Source organism: Diabrotica undecimpunctata, chromosome 1 (genome assembly GCF_040954645.1).
Source record: "Diabrotica undecimpunctata isolate CICGRU chromosome 1, icDiaUnde3, whole genome shotgun sequence".
Classification (NCBI taxonomy): Eukaryota; Metazoa; Arthropoda; class Insecta; order Coleoptera; family Chrysomelidae; genus Diabrotica; species Diabrotica undecimpunctata.
In genome coordinates this window covers 9,972,347-9,989,966 of record NC_092803.1, presented here as the reverse complement: position 1 = coordinate 9,989,966, position 17,620 = coordinate 9,972,347, and the positions used below count along the sequence as shown (strand labels likewise).

At 34.7% G+C, this 17,620-nt stretch overlaps 1 protein-coding gene across 3 annotated transcripts in view; it reads right to left on the bottom strand.

The window, feature by feature from the left end:
• Positions 1-3,758: 3,758 nt before the first annotated feature.
• Positions 3,759-17,620, bottom strand: part of LOC140444533 (cytochrome b5 reductase 4) — a 595,617-nt gene continuing 581,755 nt past the window's right edge. For all 3 annotated transcript variants that reach the window (XM_072536292.1, XM_072536297.1, XM_072536295.1), the window contains 3 exons: positions 17,252-17,552; positions 7,495-7,584; positions 3,759-4,148 (listed from right to left, as the gene is read on the bottom strand). In XM_072536292.1, coding sequence (XP_072392393.1) covers positions 3,914-4,148; positions 7,495-7,584; positions 17,252-17,552 — 626 coding nt within the window. In that variant the 3' untranslated portion in view covers positions 3,759-3,913. The remainder of the gene's footprint in view (positions 4,149-7,494; positions 7,585-17,251; positions 17,553-17,620) is intronic.

The window sequence follows — 17,620 nt, the reverse complement described above, 5'->3', positions numbered from 1 at the left end:
GAAAATCATCCAGGTTCAAAGTCCATGCCTGATTGGTAAATATAATAATGCAATGGGGGGGCACCGACCTAATGGACGAAAATATAAACCGCTTTAGAATAGGAATGAGGGCAAAAAAATGGTACTGGAGCTTGATTACCTGGATGCTAGATGCGACTATACAAAATGCGTGGGTGCTACATAAAAAATCCGGCAACAAGTTGACACAGTTAGAGTTTAGGCGTGAAATTGTGCAAGCCTATCTGACCAAATACGGAGTGCCTGCAAAACAAGGTGGCCGACCGTCTAGTTCACTCTCAAGTCGTTTCTTTCATAAAGTATCTGATGATATTAGATACGATGGAGTTGGGCATTTACTGGAACCAGTACCAAATAAAAAGAAAATTAGGTGTGCAGGTGAAGAATGCAGGTCGATCATGAGAACAAGATGCGCCAAATGTGAAGTAGGTTTGTGCACAAAGTGTAATGTTAAATTTCATACAAAGCTATAGAAATTTTTTTGCCGATTATCTCTCAATTTCATAGAATATTTTTTACTTTTATTTCATTCGGTTAATGTAGCCATAGGAACCTAGCGTTGCCATTTGGCAACAGGCAATATTTTTAGGTTTTAATATATTTAATAATTATTTTTGTCTTTTTCTAAGTAAGTTTTGTCCATTCATAAGAGTTATTTGTATCATTTATGTAAAATAAAGATTTTCGAAAACTTCGTCCTTCATGGGTTAAACAAAGACTGAAATAATGCGTGAATACGCTAATCAGTTAAATGTGACCAAAATCATACAAAAGCGATTCAAATTTTTTATCATTTTCATTTAAAAACGCTCTAGAATGAATATTAACAGTTTTAAAACCACCATAGACGTAGATACATTATTTGTACGTATTCCAAACTTTTGGACATGTGTGTATTTAATGTCCGTCAGATAGCCAAATGGGGCAGGGCCAACTCGCATTCGATTCACAGTCGAAAGGCTTTACCGGACGATGGTTCAGTTCCTGGCCCGGGACAAAAAAAAAACAAAAAGGCGTAATAGTTTAAAATTCTAAATAAATCTTTTGCAAGATCCGCACACCTTGCTCGTTTATTCTTCTATATGTTCTTCTTAGGATCTACCATAATATGATGGTGTAAGTTTTATCCCATGTCACGTCTTTAAATCTTCTTAAAAACTTTATCTCTATAGCATGTATCTTGCTCTATTGTCGTTCCTTAAGTACCTATGATTCGTTGCCAAAAGTCAGGACAGGTTTATAAACTGTTTTGAAAACGTTTAGAATATATAAAGGCACTATTACGTGAAATCAAATCTTAATCTTAATCTCTATAGCATGTATCTTGCTCTTTTGTCGTTCCTTAACCATGATTCGTTGCCAAAAGTCAGGACAGGTCTATAAACTGTTTTGAAAACTTTTAGAATATATAAAGGCACTATTACGTGAAATCAAATCTTAATCTTAATCTCTATAGCATGTATCTTGCTCTTTTGTCGTTCCTTAACCATGATTCGTTGCCAAAAGTCAGGACAGGTCTATAAACTGTTTTGAAAACTTTTAGAATATATAAAGGCACTATTACGTGAAATCAAATCTTAACTGTCTTTTTCTTTTATTTCGGCTCCTACTAGAAACCAATTCGCCATATGTTGTGGAATGCAACTTTCAGATTTTCCATATCTCTCTTACATCCTTAGTATCATCTGTTTTGCCTTGCAATTTATAGAAGGTACAGATTAAAGCAAAATCTAAATTTTGGTGTCGTCAATAGAAATCTTCGCATTTCTACTTTGATGATTTATTTATTATGTCGCTGTAGCGTCCATATTGTAGCCATTTTATTGTTGCTTCTTTTGACGGAAAAGATCTGATTTCACGTTTAGAGCATCTGTACCAGTTGCTCTGATGATTCCTGATAAGATGAAATAAGTATAAGTGAATATACAGGGGCACCATATGTGAAATGTGAAAACTGTCTTTTTCTATTATTTGTACTTAATTTAAACCATTTTCTTCTATAAAATTATACGAAAAAACTTGCTGGCTTTATTTTTTTTTACCGATGTCTTCTGTACCGACTAAATTTACTACTGTAAATTAAACTAATATTGTACAAGCTAAACTTTACAGATAAACTTGTAGCTATTGTCAAGGTTTTTGATTCAATAATTACCTACCTCAAGAAGGTCAAAAATGAAAGAAAACGTATTATTTATGTCTTTTATGTCCAAGGTCCAAGTTTTACAAAAAAAGCAATCATGAGGCTCTTGAAAGGGCCTTAAACGACATACGAAAATGCATTCCAGTCCTATAAGGAGGCAAGCAAAGTACATGAAATAACTATTCAGTGTTCTATAGGCACCACAAAAACGATAACTTAAAAAACCTGGAGGACAAACTACACTAACAAAGTTGGAAGAGGAAGTTATACTGAAACAATTGATAACCTGTGCTGATTGGGGCTATCTCTTAGATAAATACGATCTTAGAGTAATGGTAAAAACATACCTATATAGTCGGGGTAAAAATGTACCTAAGTTTAACAACAACTTCCCGGGAAAAGATTTTGTACCTGGGTTTTTGAAGCGACATAGGACACGCTTAGAGAGCAAGAGTGCTTAGAACATGATATCTTATTAATTTTTTTGCCGTCAAATTCTACACATATGACCCAGCCCCTTGATGTGGCTTTTTTTCGCCCTTTAAAACAAGCATGGCGAAAAATTCTTGAAAAGTGGAAAATGGGTGAAGGAAGAAGGGTAGCTACCATACCGAAAAATCGCTTTCCTTATATTGTTAGAGAGTTGATGGACAACATCAGATCCAACCAAGAAAAAAATATTAAGCCTGGTTTTAGAAAATGTGGGATCTACCCTGTAGACCGTGATCAAGTCCTAAACCGACTCCCTAGTGCCAACATTGCAAATTTTCAAGAAGTAGAAGAACATGATAGTAATTTAGTGGTTAATATGCTGAAATCCATGAGATATTCTGATACTCCTACACAACGGCGAAAGAGAAAGAAGGTCGCCGTAGTAGCTGGTAGAAGTGTAACTGGAGCAGACTTTAGAGAAGAAGAATAGCTTGATTCAGATGCGCATAACGACAAAAATATAGAAGAGAATGAATCGAATGAAGATGAAGAGGTCGTTAACAGAAGTGAAGGGGAGGTCGAATCAGATGATGAAGAGATGAATATTCCTTTAAACCAGATTGCTAAAAATCAAAAACGTGAACAGACAATTGTTCCTGTTCTTAGTGTTTCCTACAAAGGTAGAATTTTTAAACAGGTTTATCCCGTTTTGAAAGAATCAACCAATTCAACCAGTTTTAGAAAAAACGAAAGATTAAAGTATTATATTGGAAGTGTTGAAAAGCATCGATGAAAACGATGACATTTACGGAACTTTTTTGAGGCGTCGCCAAACCAAGCAATCCCCAGGGTTTATGGATTTCCCACGAAACCAGGCGTTTGATATTTCTCATTTGACCAAGTTGTTGGTCAAATTCATTCATCTGATAACTCCGAGCTGTCAAGCAGGTCAAATAGAGAGATTCCTAAATTTCTTATCAACTAAAATGATCTTAATTAATGCAATCTGTTATTTTTACGAAGATTCTGTTGCGAGAATTAACGCAGCAGATCTAGATTAAGGTGGTGTAAATGTGTATCACTTTTTGTGGTTCTTTAAATTGTCTCAAGAAATAGGTTAGATCAAATTTCATCTTCATTAATTTTCTAAAAAAAAAACTACAAATAAATAAAACAATTTTATTACTAACGGCTCCTTTGCCCAATAAAATTAAAAATATTAAGAACAAAATTATAAACAATGTTTCTAACAAGAGATAGATCTCTGGAAAATGGCTGAGTATCGCAGAAGAATGAAGGCCGGTCAAAGTGTGCGCTGTGCTATCCGCTGAACGTGTGTATTTGTTCGTCGGTTATATCTAAACTACGTAGTCGGTCAAGGGACAGTTCCAAGAACTGGTTTGGTCCGCAGATGAAGGCGAAGATGTCGCTTATCGTATAACCGGTGTCTTTGATGTGCTCCTGGATGGCGTTGTTGATCATTTCGTTGTTCACGTGACCTGACAATCCTGTCCAGGAGGCTGATGGCTCGGAAAGTACGTGATTTATGGTTAGACTAAAAGAAAAAAAAAACATGTAATTAGTAATTGTAGCTAAGATTAAAGTTATTTAATTTCATGCTTTTTCTTTGTTATTATTTTATCACATTGAAATAAGTCTATGTAATTCATCTTCTGCATAATAGAGACACTCCCCTAAATATTATAAAAACGATCGAAAACATATACCAAAACAACAAAATAAAAGTCAGAATAGATGGACAACTTACAGAACCTATAGAAATAGACAAGGGGATTCATTGAGCCTCATGCTCTTCAATTTGATCATAGATGAAATCATCAAAAGCATTAACAAAGGAAGAGGATACAGAATGGGAAACAAAGAAATCAAAATATTTAAAGACTGGTCCACAGATTTACCATAAGAGCAAAATAATTTAATATGACAATTTCATCTCAGAAAACTAAAACAATAGTAGTCAGCAAAGAACCAACCAGATGTAAAATAGAAATGGATGACATCAGTATTGAACAAGTAATGGAAATAAAATACCTGGAAATTACACTGGCTAGCTATGGAGAGCTGGACAAAGTGAGAGATCAAGTGAGAGCAAATAGACTGGCAGGATGCTTTAATGACACTGTATGGCGAAACGGACACATTGACACTGAGATGAAATCAAGAATTTATATAGCCAGTGTAAGACCAATAATGACATATGCCTCAAAAACAAGACCCACACAGCCACAACGCAAAGGCTACTGGAAACTGCAGAGATCAGAGTACTGAGAAGAATTACAGGAAATATGCTGACAGATCGAAAGAGAAGTGAAGACATTAGAAGAAAATGTAACGTACAGTGTATAAATGAATGGACACAAAATAGAAAAAAAGAATGGAATAACCACATAAGCAGAATCGAGGAGACCCGTGTTGTCAAAATTGCAAGAGGTAAGTCACCAGAAGTATCGGACGGCCGGGTAAAAGACGGATTGACAACCTTCCATAGATGTATTAATTCGCCAATGAACAAGCAGAATTGCTTATAAAGAATAAGAAGAAGAATAATAAGAAGAAGAAATAAGTCTATGCAGATTTTTAATCGACATTACATCAGTGATGACAGATTTTATAAAATTTTACTCTATTAATGATCTATATTAGAATATACAAATCCGACGAGGAGTGAGACAGGGTTGCGTCTTATCACCACTACTGTTTAATTTGTATTCAGAGTCTATATTCAGAGAAGCATTAGACGAGGTCCAAGGCGGAATTAAGATTAAGGGAATCAGCATAGACAACACCAGATATGCTGATGATACCGTCTTAATAGCAAGCAACGCACAAGGACTATAAAATATAATAAATGCGGTAGTTCACCACAGCGAGATGTTCGGTTTACATCTAAACGTTTCCAAAACTAAAACTTTAGTATTTTCAAAGACACCAATAAACGTACATGTGTATGACAAGGGTCAAATAATAGAACAGGTAAATTCAATAAAATATTTGGGAGCAAATATCAATAGTCAGTGCAATCCAAAAAAAGAAATCCAGAAAAGAAATCAAGAATCGAACAAGCAAGCAATGTTGAGAATTCCATGGGTACAAAGAGTTTCTGATGTTGAGGTACTTACAAAAAGAATTACTAAGAATAATCAAAAAGAGGAAAATGCAATACGTGGGTCATGTGTTGAGAGGCGAAATGTACGAATTACTTCAAGTTATACTGGAAGGAAAAGTACAGGGCAAAAGATCAGTAGGAAGACGCCAGAACTCGTGGCTGAAAGACCTGAGGAGATGGTTCGACCGCTCATCCGCAGAAATCTTTCGCGCAGCAGTTTCCAAAACTACAATTGCCATTTGGATCGCCAACCTTCGAAAGGAGACGGCGCCATGAGAAGAAGGATCTATTGGGGTGTAAGGATCTGAGGGTGTATTGAGGCTCTAGCTAGACAAAAGAAAATCGTAGTAGAACCTGCGACAAAAAATTCAAAAACTAAAAAGTTATTGGCCCAAATGAACCATTGACTGGTAGAAGAAGGAAATATAAAAGAAATATTAAAATGTTTTAATGCAGAATACAACACCAGGGTGATTCCCCCAGACTGGCTTCTTACTACACTTAGTGCAATCCTTAATAAAATAACTAGCACAAAAATCCTTAGAATATTGATTAATTGCCTTATGAGCCACTTATTTAAAATTTTCTTAAGAACACTTCCCAGAAGAATGAGACACAAACGCAGTTTGGTTTTATAAATGCAGTTAGAACGAGAGAAGCACCATTTGCGCTGAACGTCATGTTGCTGAAGTGTCGTGATTAGAGCAAAGATATGTTTGGGTGCTTTGTGGATTTTAAAAAAGCATTTGATGCAGTCCATCATGTAAAATTTAAATTAAATATAGGAATTGATGACAAAGACATTCGCCTCATTAAATATTTCTACTGGAATCAAACCGCTAACGAAAAAATTGGAAATAGTATCTTCTTCTACTTCCGAGATCGTTATCTATCGTTAGATATATTGTTGTCTACCATATTCGCTATCTTGACTTTATTGACAGTAGCTCTAAATAATGATGTAGTTTATTTTCCGGACCAGTGTCTTAGATTTTTCAGCCATAATGTTCTTCTACCAGGACCACATTTACCTTGGATCTTTCCCTGAATTAATCAGATATAAAAGTTCATATTCTTCAGGGTGTCTCATAAGGCGACCCGAAGGATTTCAGCTTGCGTCTCTTTATTATTTGAAAACTGCTAGAGGTAGGTATAGGGAAAACTAATACAGATCGATAGTGAAAAATATATTTTTCTAAAATAATGAATTACATACAGGGTGTTCCATTAACAAAAGAATTAGGCGAAAATTTAGAATACTGGTTTTTTGCCAATTTTGACAGCACCCTTTATAATGAGAAAGGCAACTTTACACTGTAAACGATAATGCTGTAGGTGGTTAATAAATTCCTAAGGAATTTAAGCTTTTATCCAAATTACATTAGAAGATATTGAACTTTATATACATGGTAGAAAAGTGTAATTTTCATATAAAAAGCATTATAACTCAAAAAGGGTTCACAATATCTATGTGGAAGTATTAACAAAAAATGTTCAGAACAACGTAAATACTTCTAAAATTAAAAAATATACAGGGTGTCCCATTGAAAAAAACGAAGTAGGCAACTTCCGGTATAACTGGACATTACAAATAGATAAAAATATTTTCATTAAATAGGTATTTCTTCAAATCCCCTTCATTCCAATTTTTATGATTCAGTTAGCTTTAGTTCTCGATATATTTCTAATTAGCCGTTTATCTGCTGCACCCTGTATATTTTTAAATTTATTTACATTTTATAGCTCGGTAAATTTTTGTCTTTGTTTTGCTTACCGACTATCCATTTCTTGTAATGCAGCAAGTTGACTCCTAAATGGAATATCTTCCTCTGTTCGATTGAAGAAAAGAAACCTCACGAACTGACTGAAAGCGAAAAAAAGACAGATATATTTTTGTTTTGTAAATATTTTAATAATAATATAAACATATATAGATGGTGGCATATCTAGTCTCTCACCATTCTCCCAATCCTATCTCACTAATTTAAAGACATACGATCAACATGACATGCCTTCTTTCTGCTGTATTGTATCTTCTGCGCCTGTCAGTTTTTCAGATTTAAACTACTCAAACCCAACTACCCTTCAGATTTAAACTACTCAAACCCTACTACGCACTTCGTCTTTGCCTTCTTAAATAGAAGCACGCAAGTCAAACTTCCTTTTTAGCTTCTCAAATAGAAGCAAGTAAATAGTTTATCTATAAACGAGAAAATCACCCTAAAAATCATTCAAGTGTACGCCCCAACTTCAACACACCCCGATGAAAAGATAGATGAGTTCTACGAGAAAATAATAGAAACCAACACGAACTATCACAGCACTTACACACTTATAATAGGAGATTTCAACGCTAAGATTGGACAACGACTAGAAGAAAGCGAAAACTATATTGGTGAATTCGGCTATGGTGTTAGAAATGAGAGAGGAGAAACCCTGGTTAATTTCCTAGATAGCAACAAATATTTCGTAATGAACACATTTTATAAGAAAAAACCGCAAAGAAAGTGGACGTGGTTATCACCAGACGGAAAAACAAGGAACGAAATCGATTACATCATGTGTAACAAGAAAGGTATCGTAGAAGATGTAACAGTAATAAATAATGTCTCTCTGGGTAGTGATCACAGAATGGTTAGAGCTAAACTAAGGATTAAGTATAGCAAACGTAGAATTAACTTTAATAACACGATACAAATAGACACAGAAAAGCTAAAAGTCGATAAAGAAAAATATGCTAGCAAATTAAAAACCGCCCAAACTGAATCTAGAACAATTCAGCGTTAATAAAATTAACTCAGTTATAACAAAAGAACTATTGAATGCTAGCTCAGAAGTAGCAACCCGCCATAACAACAAAAAATCCAATATAAGTGCAGAATCGAAGAATATGCTGAAACAACGAAAAGAGCTCCTGTCACTAAACAAAAGAAATACCACAGAATACAAAGAACTTAATCGAGCCATACGAAAACAGATAAAAGACGATATTAAAAAACATCAACAAGAACATGTAGAAAGAGTGATAGAGAAAAATCGAAGTCTGAAATATACCAAACCGAAATTAGGAAAGAAAAATATTAAAACTATGAAAAATCAACAAGGCCAACTAGAAACAAGCAAAGCTTAGATATCAAACATAGTTGAAAACTTCTATACTGAGTTATACCGCTCAAGAAACGATCCCCCCGACTCTTCAAAGCAAAATCTGAAAAGACAAATAACAAACGTAAATTCTGAAGTAATGCCCGAAATAAGCGAAGTAGAAATAGAAAATGCAATTAAAGAATTGAAAAGAAATAAAGCACCGGGTAGTGATGGAATTCTGGCAGAAATGTTGAAAGAAGGCGGAGAAGAAGTCATCAGGTACCTAAAAATACTTTTTAATAAATGCCTATTTGAAGGAAACATACCAAAGGAATAGAATACTGCTAACACAATATTAATACACAAAAAAGGGGACAATACAGATCTGAAAAATTATCGTCCAATATCACTACTATCACAACTTTATAAAACATTCACAAAAATAATTACAAATAGATTGACAACAAAGTTCGATGTATATCAACCACTAGAGCAAGCCGGATTTAGAAAATGGTTCAGTACATGTGACCATCTTCACACACTAAAGGTCCTAATAGAAAAAGTTTAGCAATCTGTTTAGCATTTATAGACTACGAGAAAGCTTTTGACAGCATAGAATTATGGGCTATTGAGGAAGCACTGGTCAACAGCAGAATATATTCTAGATATAGGATATTAATACATAATATATATCAACACGCTGAAATGGTAGTCACGATGGATAACGGAATGAAAACGAGGCCAATAAAAATCAACCGAGGAGTAAGACAGGGAGACACCATATCTCCAAAACTATTTACTGCCGCACTTGAAGACATCTTTAAATCACTAAATTGGGAAACGAAGGGACTATCGATAAAAGGAAAGTATTTAAACCATCTAAGATATGCAGATGACGTAGTACTAATAGCCGACAGCTGGAAAGAACTGAAGACGATGATCGATGAGCTTCATACGGAATCCATAAAAAAAGGACTGAAAATGAATCTGAGTAAAACTAAGCTAATGTCGAATAAAGATGATCAACCGACGAAAACCATCCAAGGAACAAAAGTGGAACATGTAGAAGAATACATATATCTGGGTCAGAATATCAAGGTAAACAAAGAAAACCAAACTACCGAAATAAGCAGACGAGTAAGAATGGGATGGGCCGCATTTGGAAAACTCTCATACATACTGAAAGACAAAAAGATACCCCAAAACCTTCGAACCAAAGTGTTCGATTCTTGTATCCTTCCCGTTCTCACTTACGGAGCTCAAACCTGGACATTCACAAAAAAGAACATGGACAAGATTCGAAAAACTCAGCGAGCCATGGAACGACAGATGCTTGGTATCTCACTAATAGATCGGTAAACGAACGAAGCAATCCGGAAAAAAACAAAAATAAAGGACGCCGCGAAACAAGCAGCTAAATTAAAATGGAAATGGGCTGGACACAACGAACGTCTCGAAGATGGTAGATGGAACAAAGAAGTCGGAAACTGGCGACCGTTCGATGCGAAGAGACCAAGAGGAAGACCTCAAATGCGCTGGAGCGACGATATTAAAAGAGGACCAATGTGGAAACGCCTAGCACACAACAGGGATGAATGGCGAGAAATGGAAGAGGCCTTTATTCGACAATTCGGATAGAAAAAGGGCTATAAAAAAATAGTTTATCTCACTAGTTAAATTCAGTGTTAGTGATTCTAATATGTAATTACCTGAAATTATTCTTTAATACAGAAGAAAATCGACCTTTTTGTGCCAATATTTCGTAAATGCCGGTCCGACAAATTACAGGGTTGTCGGATATACTACTAAACTTTTTTGCTCTATAAATCGCATTTATTTAATTTTAAGAACAATTACTATAAACAGTTGTGTATTTTACGAACATTTTATTTGAACATTTATGTTTTTATTATCATTATCAACGGTAATTTGTTGGCAATTCCGATATTGCTATTTATTTATGTAAATAATAAAATAAAAATATTTCTGCAGGAAATCTTATTTTAATTATTCTATTTTCAATTTTACTATTTAGTACACTATTAATAATCCGCAATTTTGCGACCTTTTGGCCGCTGGTCCTTCGACATTCATATTTATTTTTTATCTACCAATCTTTTCCCCCTACAACCATTAGTAAAATAACAAGGTAAAATGAAGGCAGTGTCGATAGCGATTAAAGTAAACTGTAAACTCAAGGTAGTAAAGCTTATAGGTCGATGTTGAATGACTTTGCTATAGTTTGATTAGAATTATCTATTAGTTTGGTAACTATCGTCTATTTAGTTTTCTTAACGTAACTGATGAGACCTATTTTTCGATAATCACTGCATATAGTTGGGCGGTGTTTCTTTAATACTGTGACAAAAGTTGATTAAACCCAATCCGTTGGTAAAATTCCATATAATTTCTATTAAAGAGGTCCCATGGTGATTTTATGTCATTTTCTCGCAAAAATTTTATTATTTCATCACTCACCTCATCTGGGCCGAATGCTTTTCAATTTTTTGCCATTTACAATGACCGCGTGACTTCGATTTCTGTTATTCACAGACCTGTTCTGAAAATCGTTGCATAGTGTTCTATTTTTTTTAATCTTTAAATAATTCAGAAATCTAGTTCTCAGTCAGCCCCAGTTAATTATAAAGTTAAGTACCAAGTTTATCTTCGGTGATCCGAAGGTAAACCCAGGTCCAATGTCCAGTTAATCTGATTTCCTTCTCAATTATTGTGAGAACTTTTTCCTTATATGCATTTGTCAGTAGATTCAACTTGTGGCACTTTCAAATTACGAAAACTAGACAATAATACGGGAAACTGGATAAAGAAATTTTTTTAGGGTTGATCTGCACCCTTAATTAGTTTGTTTCGGATCCTAGAGATAGCTCAACTGCGGCATGCTACTGTGGTAGAATTTTTAACTTAATTGTAGATTTCTACATGATGACTGTAATATTTTCAAACCCTAACATAAATTACAGTTTTCTATCATTATATCCATTGGCTGAGTTGCCAAATTGTGTAGACAGTAATTTTATCAAATACCTAATATTTTACTGTTCTCCTGTATCAATCAGCCCTACTCGACAAGTTTTCGATTTATTTTATTGAAATAGGAATATAATATATCGTATTCATACACTGAATTTATTAACAAACATGTTTTAATGATTTTTGTTTAATTTTTTGTGATGTGTAATGTAGGTTTACCAAATAATCAAAGTAATGCCTTTGCAAGAACATCTTGATAGTAAAAAAATAAGGTTCCATCCACATACATCATTGAAAAATGATTCATGTTACCTAAGAATGTTATTTTTCATATGTTAAGGAAAAAATGGACGCCACTTTCCGATGGCATTGTTCCATCGTCCGTCTTGGAGACGTTCATTGTGTCCAGCCCATTTCCATTTCAGTTTTGCTGCTTGTTCTATCGCGTCTACTGTCTTTGTTCTGGTTCTGATCCACTGGTTACGTTTTCTATCTTTAAGTGATATACCCAACATTTGTCTCTCCATCGCTCTTTGTGCCTTCCTTATCCTATCCAAGTTGGCCTGTGTAAATGTCCATGTCTGTGCTCCGTAGGTGAGCACCTCTATTATATAGGAGTTATATACCTTGCTTCGGAAGTATAGAGGGATTGTTTGATTTTTTAGAACGTAAGAAAGTTTGCCGAACGTTGCCCATCCCATTCTTACTCGTCTCGATATTTCGGCTGTTTGATTTTCTCTGTTAGCTCTGATTGCTTGTCCTAGATAGATATACTCATTTACCTGTTCTATTTTTTCTGTTTGTATTTTTATTGCCTCTTGGTCTTCCGTGTTTGTCATTACTTTTGTTTTGTTGAAGTTAATTTTTAGGCCTTTTTGCAGTGATTTTTCATGAAGTTCATTCAGCATTAATTCTAGTTCTTGTCGTTCCGAGGAGATCAGGAGTATATCATCCGCATATCTAAGGTGATTTAGGTACTTTCCGTTAATACATATTCCTCTGTTTTCCCAATCTGTTGATTGGGAAGTGGCGTCCATACAATGCAAAGAGATCAAGAGGCAGACCACAGATGAGGTGGAAAGATGACATCAGGAAACAAGGAGGTCCCACATGGCAGAGAACAGCTCAAGATAGGGAAAGATGGAGAGAACTGGGGGAGACCTACATCCAACAATGGAAGGATAGAGAATAGGTTAAAAAAAAAAGGAAAAAATATTCAACGTTTCATTACAAATATTTTCCACTTTTAACCACTTTCCACTAACAGTTTTATATATAAAATAAATATACGTAGACGGTTGCGTTTGGATTTAATATGTTGTAATAGTTTTATATATGTCGTTATTAAAATTTTGTACGGTTTCTTACCGCTAGCTTTATTATATGCGGTAACATATTATTTTTTCCTATTGTGTCAAAACTGCATATTCAAAAATTTTCAAAAAATTCCTAAGTATTTAGGATTATATTTTTATGATGTAAGAAATTGCACAAAATTATATGTTTGGATTTCCCGCTTTATACCTGGAAAAAAGTAGTTTTTTTGAGTTTTTTCGAAAACGAAAACATGAACTTTGCCCAAGATTTGTTTAAATACTTCTAGTGATCACATTTACCTTCTCATTTTTTTTTCAAATTTTTTGAATGTGTAGTTTGTCTTTTGAAGGTACAAATCAACCTTAAATTGCCTGTTATATATGTTGATAGCTATATCACGATTTTTTGTTGCAGATTTAATTCTATTAAACATGTTTAATGAGAATGGATTAACTAAATAGTAAACCTTTTTTTTGCGTAGCTATCATTTAATATTATGTTTTGTTTTATTTGCATAGTTAATCCATTGTAAAGAGGACGTAGATTAGTTCACATGTTTCATAATAAATTTAATGATACGTGATATATTTGATTCCGTCTGGTTCCGAGGCTTTATATCGGTTCTTTGAGTCTTGTTTTCATTTATAATGGATAGGATGGTAACCTGGCCCGTCAACCCTTATCTGGGCTTGGGACCAACTGTGGGCATGAACGCGGCTTCTGAGCTACTCAATCCACCCAGTCCTCTCGCTCATAACCCTCAATACTACACTACTTCCGTAATCGAATACAGGCAAAGATAAATGTAAAATTAACACAGCGTATACCAGTATACCTTCAATCACCAAAGAGGAGATAGAAAAGGCAATATTAATTCAAAAAACAATAAGGCACCTGGACCAGATGAAATCCCGTTAGAAATACTCAAATTACTGGATGAAAGAGGAATTTCAGCACTACACAAAATATTTAACTTAATTTATGAAACTGGCTGCTATCCTCAACAGTGGTTACGCTCCAACTTTATACCCCTGCCCAAGAAAGTCAATGCAAAAAGATGTGAGGATCACAGACTCATTAGCCTGATGAGTCACACTTTAAAGATATTCTAATAGATAATACTACATAATATTCTAGATAATACTACATCAGATTATACAAAGAAAGATTATACAAAAAATATGAATGGAACATCAGTGACTCCCAGTTCGGGTTTAGGCAAGGTTTAGGAACACAAGAAGCAATAGTAGCAACACAGGTGCTGGTCCAAAATTGTTATGATCAGAAGAAGGATGTGTTCCTATGCTTTTTAGATTACCAAAAAGCGTTTGATCGTGTCCAACACCACAAGTTAACGCAGATCCTCAAGAAAGTTGATATAGACCAGAAAGACATAAGATGCATTGAAAACTTGTACTGGCATCAAACGGCACAGTTAAAAATAGACAATTCTATATCCAAACCCATACATATAAGAAGGGGCGTTCGACAGGGATGTGTGCTTTCCCCTCTTTTATTTAACATTTATTCGGAAGCCATATTGCAAGAGTCTTTGGAGGATGCAAAGATGGGAATCAAAGTGAATGGAGTATTGATCAACAACATACGATATGCTGATGATGGTGTCTTAATTTGTGACAACATAGTCGATCTTCAACAACTTGTCACTATAATCGGAGAATACAGTAAGCGAATGGGATTAGAGATTAATACCAAAAAAACCAAATTTATGATAATCTCCAGAAACTTGGACGCACTTGAAAACTCCACCATAACACTGAACAGTAAGTCCATTGAAAGAGTGAGTAAATTTAAATACCTGGGATCGTGGCTTTTTGAAGACTGGGCATCGGACAGGGAAGTAAAATGTCGCATTAAGCAAGCTCGACAAGCTTTCGTAAAATTCAAGAAGGTACTGACTTCGATCTTTCACTGAGACTAAGGTTTACTAAGTGCTACGTGTGGTCAGTGCTGCTATATGACGTAGAGGGCTGGACACTCAAAACGAGGGATATAAACAGATTAGAAGCTTTCGAAATGTGGCTCTATCACCATATCCTAAAAATACCATGGACAGCAAAAATCACAAATATAGATGTCCTTAAAAGAATAAACCAAGAACGCCAACTTTTCGAAACCATCAAGAAAAGGAAAACGGCGTATTTAGGTCACATCATGCGAAATGAAAAATACCAGTTCCTCCAACTTATAATCGAGGGTAAAATTGAAGGCAAGGGAGGAATGGGACGCAAGAAAATGTCCTGGCTCCGAAACATAAGGCAATGGACAGGGATTAACGACATACAATATCTGATACATATTGCAAGAAATAGAGAATTAATGGAAAATGTGATCGCTAACATCCATTAGTGGATTTGCATCTGAAGCAGAAGAAGATACCAGTACAAAGCGCAGTCAGACAGGGTGACTCGTTAAGCCCACTTCTCTTTAATATAATAATGGACGAAATAATACAAGTAGTACGTAAACATCATGATTACAGAATGGGAAACAAAGAAATTCAAATATTATGTTTAATTAACGCCGCATTAATCGCCGAGACAGAAGACGAGCTCCAAAGATTAACACATATCTTCAATATAACAGCCAAGAAATACAATATGATAATATCAGCACAAAAAACCAAATGTATGACAACATCTACATACCCGATGCGATGTAAAATCGAAATTGATGGGAAAATAATAAAGCAGAAAGCAAGATTTAGATATATGGAAATAGATATAACTAGTTACGGAAATGTTGAAGAAGAAGTACGACAACAAAGCTTAAAAGCAAGTAAAGCGGTGGGATCTCTTAATGACATAATCTGGAAGAACAAACACCTAAGACAAGACACAAAAATAAGAATAAAAGCAGCAATTAGTCCCATATTAACATACACGGCGGAGACAAGACCTGACACATCTAAAACGAGACGACTACTAGAAACAACAGAGATGAAAATACTTCGACGAATATTAGGGAAAAGTCAGAAATAGGAGTGGAACGAACACATTAGTAGAAAGGCAGAGAATAGAATAGTACGAATAGCACGAGATAAGTCACCAAATGGACGAAGAAGTATTGGCAGGCCAAGAAAAAGATTATGCGATAATTTGAACAATTCAGGAGGCTAATATTGAAAAAGAAACAGGCTTTAAAGCCTACATACAAGAAGAAAGAAGAAGAATAAGGAGTTATTAATTTTATTATGGTATCTAATATATTTTATTTGATTACTTTGTATAGTTATTATACTTGATATAATTGATATACTAGTTAACAACTTTAATTATGTTATTTAATTACTAGCGGACCAACTCGACATCGAGATTTTTAAATGAAATTTTTATTTTGCGAGAAAAATTACGAGATCAATACAAACAATATAAGCAAAAATATACATAACATTCATCAATAATAATGCAAGTAAAAAAAAAGTGATTATGGAAGTCGACCTCAAAACCGGAATGCAATTTTTAGTTCATCAAATGTCGACATGGATATCATTTAGCAGTTAATTTTGCATGCTGATCACGAATCCGGTGTCAGATTTACTCTATCTTGACGTTTTATGCGCGTTTCGGGTCACTTCCGGTGTCGGATCGCAACCGGAAGTACATATTTAGATTCGTCTCGACGAGACCTTTCGATCCATATATACATTGTGGGGTCTAAAACTAAAAGTAAATTTTAACTTCCGGTCATCTCAAAACCGGAAGTGAATTTTTGTACCAAAAGTATATCTTGACAATGTCATACGTAATACTAATAATATTCCGAAAAAATATTTTAATTATCTAATATGGTTTTTGAGTGGTGGACAAGAAAAGGGCTTAGCGTTTTAGTATATAAGATTTGAATGTTCTTGAATATTTTGATATTTGATATTTTTGAATATAATTTGATTTATCAAACTTTACCATCTTTTGTTTAATGATATTTGTTTTCTCTTTATGTTGTAAATATTCCATTTCTGTTTTTTTGAGATTCAAACCTTTAATAGTGGTTGGAGTTGTTCTCTTCCTTGTTGAGCCTATTAGGTACCGATGCCCTAAGATTAATTCTTCATAATCTAGATCACTAGGTATGATACAATATTAATAAATAAATTGTTATTAAAAATCATTTACCATTTCTTTACTCTCCTCTCCAATAAAAACAGCATCAATGGCAGCATCGGCGTAATGCCAGTCCCAGCGGCAAGAATAAAAAACGCCACCTTCTTCTCCAGTCTTCTAAGATCGAAATCACCCAAAGGTCTGGTCATAGACAAAATGTCGTTGACTTCTCTGTCTGTTATCGATTTGCTGACGGCTCCGTTCTCGTATCTCTTGATCATAAGGCAGATTTCGTCAGTAGTATCGTCGTTTAAGTTCAGCGAGTTGAAGAGACTCAACGGGACGGGTGTGTAACTTCTTGACGATTCTATACCTAAAAAAATATTTACTGTTTTTAACCAAAGTATTTTTAAACGATATATTTTTAGAACAGCAGATAAG